The sequence below is a fragment of the Bison bison genome, unplaced genomic scaffold, assembly GCF_000754665.1.
Source record: "Bison bison bison isolate TAMUID 2011002044 unplaced genomic scaffold, Bison_UMD1.0 scf7180017858349, whole genome shotgun sequence".
Classification (NCBI taxonomy): domain Eukaryota; kingdom Metazoa; phylum Chordata; class Mammalia; order Artiodactyla; family Bovidae; genus Bison; species Bison bison.
Genome location: NW_011488922.1, coordinates 83,654 through 84,071, shown reverse-complemented (window position 1 = coordinate 84,071; position 418 = coordinate 83,654). Strand labels below are relative to the sequence as shown.

Below are 418 nucleotides of genomic sequence, written 5' to 3'. Positions count from 1 at the left end.
AACCAAAAAATAAACTAAATACATCTTTAAAAAAGAGAGAGAGATGGGTAGAGACAGAAGGCCGAATGACAGCATCAGAGGATGGAGAACAGGGTGTAAGCCGGTGCGGACGCTGGGCATGGGGCTTGAGGGCTGGGGCCCCGGGGAGCCTGAGACAGAGGCTTTTCCAGCCCGCCTCTCTCTCACCGTCTTCAACTCAATCTCAAAATCCTCGTCCTCTGCCCCAATGATGCTGACGGGCGCCAGGCTGGGTCGGGGGGGCCCCGGGGCCTGTGGAAGGGGAGGGATGGCTTCAGCCCGCATTGCTCCCCGCCGCACAGCGCCCCCCACCCAACTCCCTCACCCCTCGGCCCTCTCCACTCACCGCCCCTCGGGCGACGTCTTCTGCCTCCATGGGCACTGCCGGGCTGGGGGAAGA

At 62.2% G+C, this 418-nt stretch overlaps 1 protein-coding gene across 1 annotated transcript in view; it reads right to left on the bottom strand.

Annotated features, from left to right (window-relative positions):
* Positions 1–418, bottom strand: part of ARHGEF1 (Rho guanine nucleotide exchange factor (GEF) 1) — an 18,502-nt gene that overhangs the window by 15,888 nt on the left and 2,196 nt on the right. The window contains exons 2-3 of the mRNA XM_010863074.1: positions 365–407; positions 187–270 (exon numbers count right to left, since the gene is read on the bottom strand). Coding sequence (XP_010861376.1) covers positions 187–270; positions 365–407 — 127 coding nt within the window. The remainder of the gene's footprint in view (positions 1–186; positions 271–364; positions 408–418) is intronic.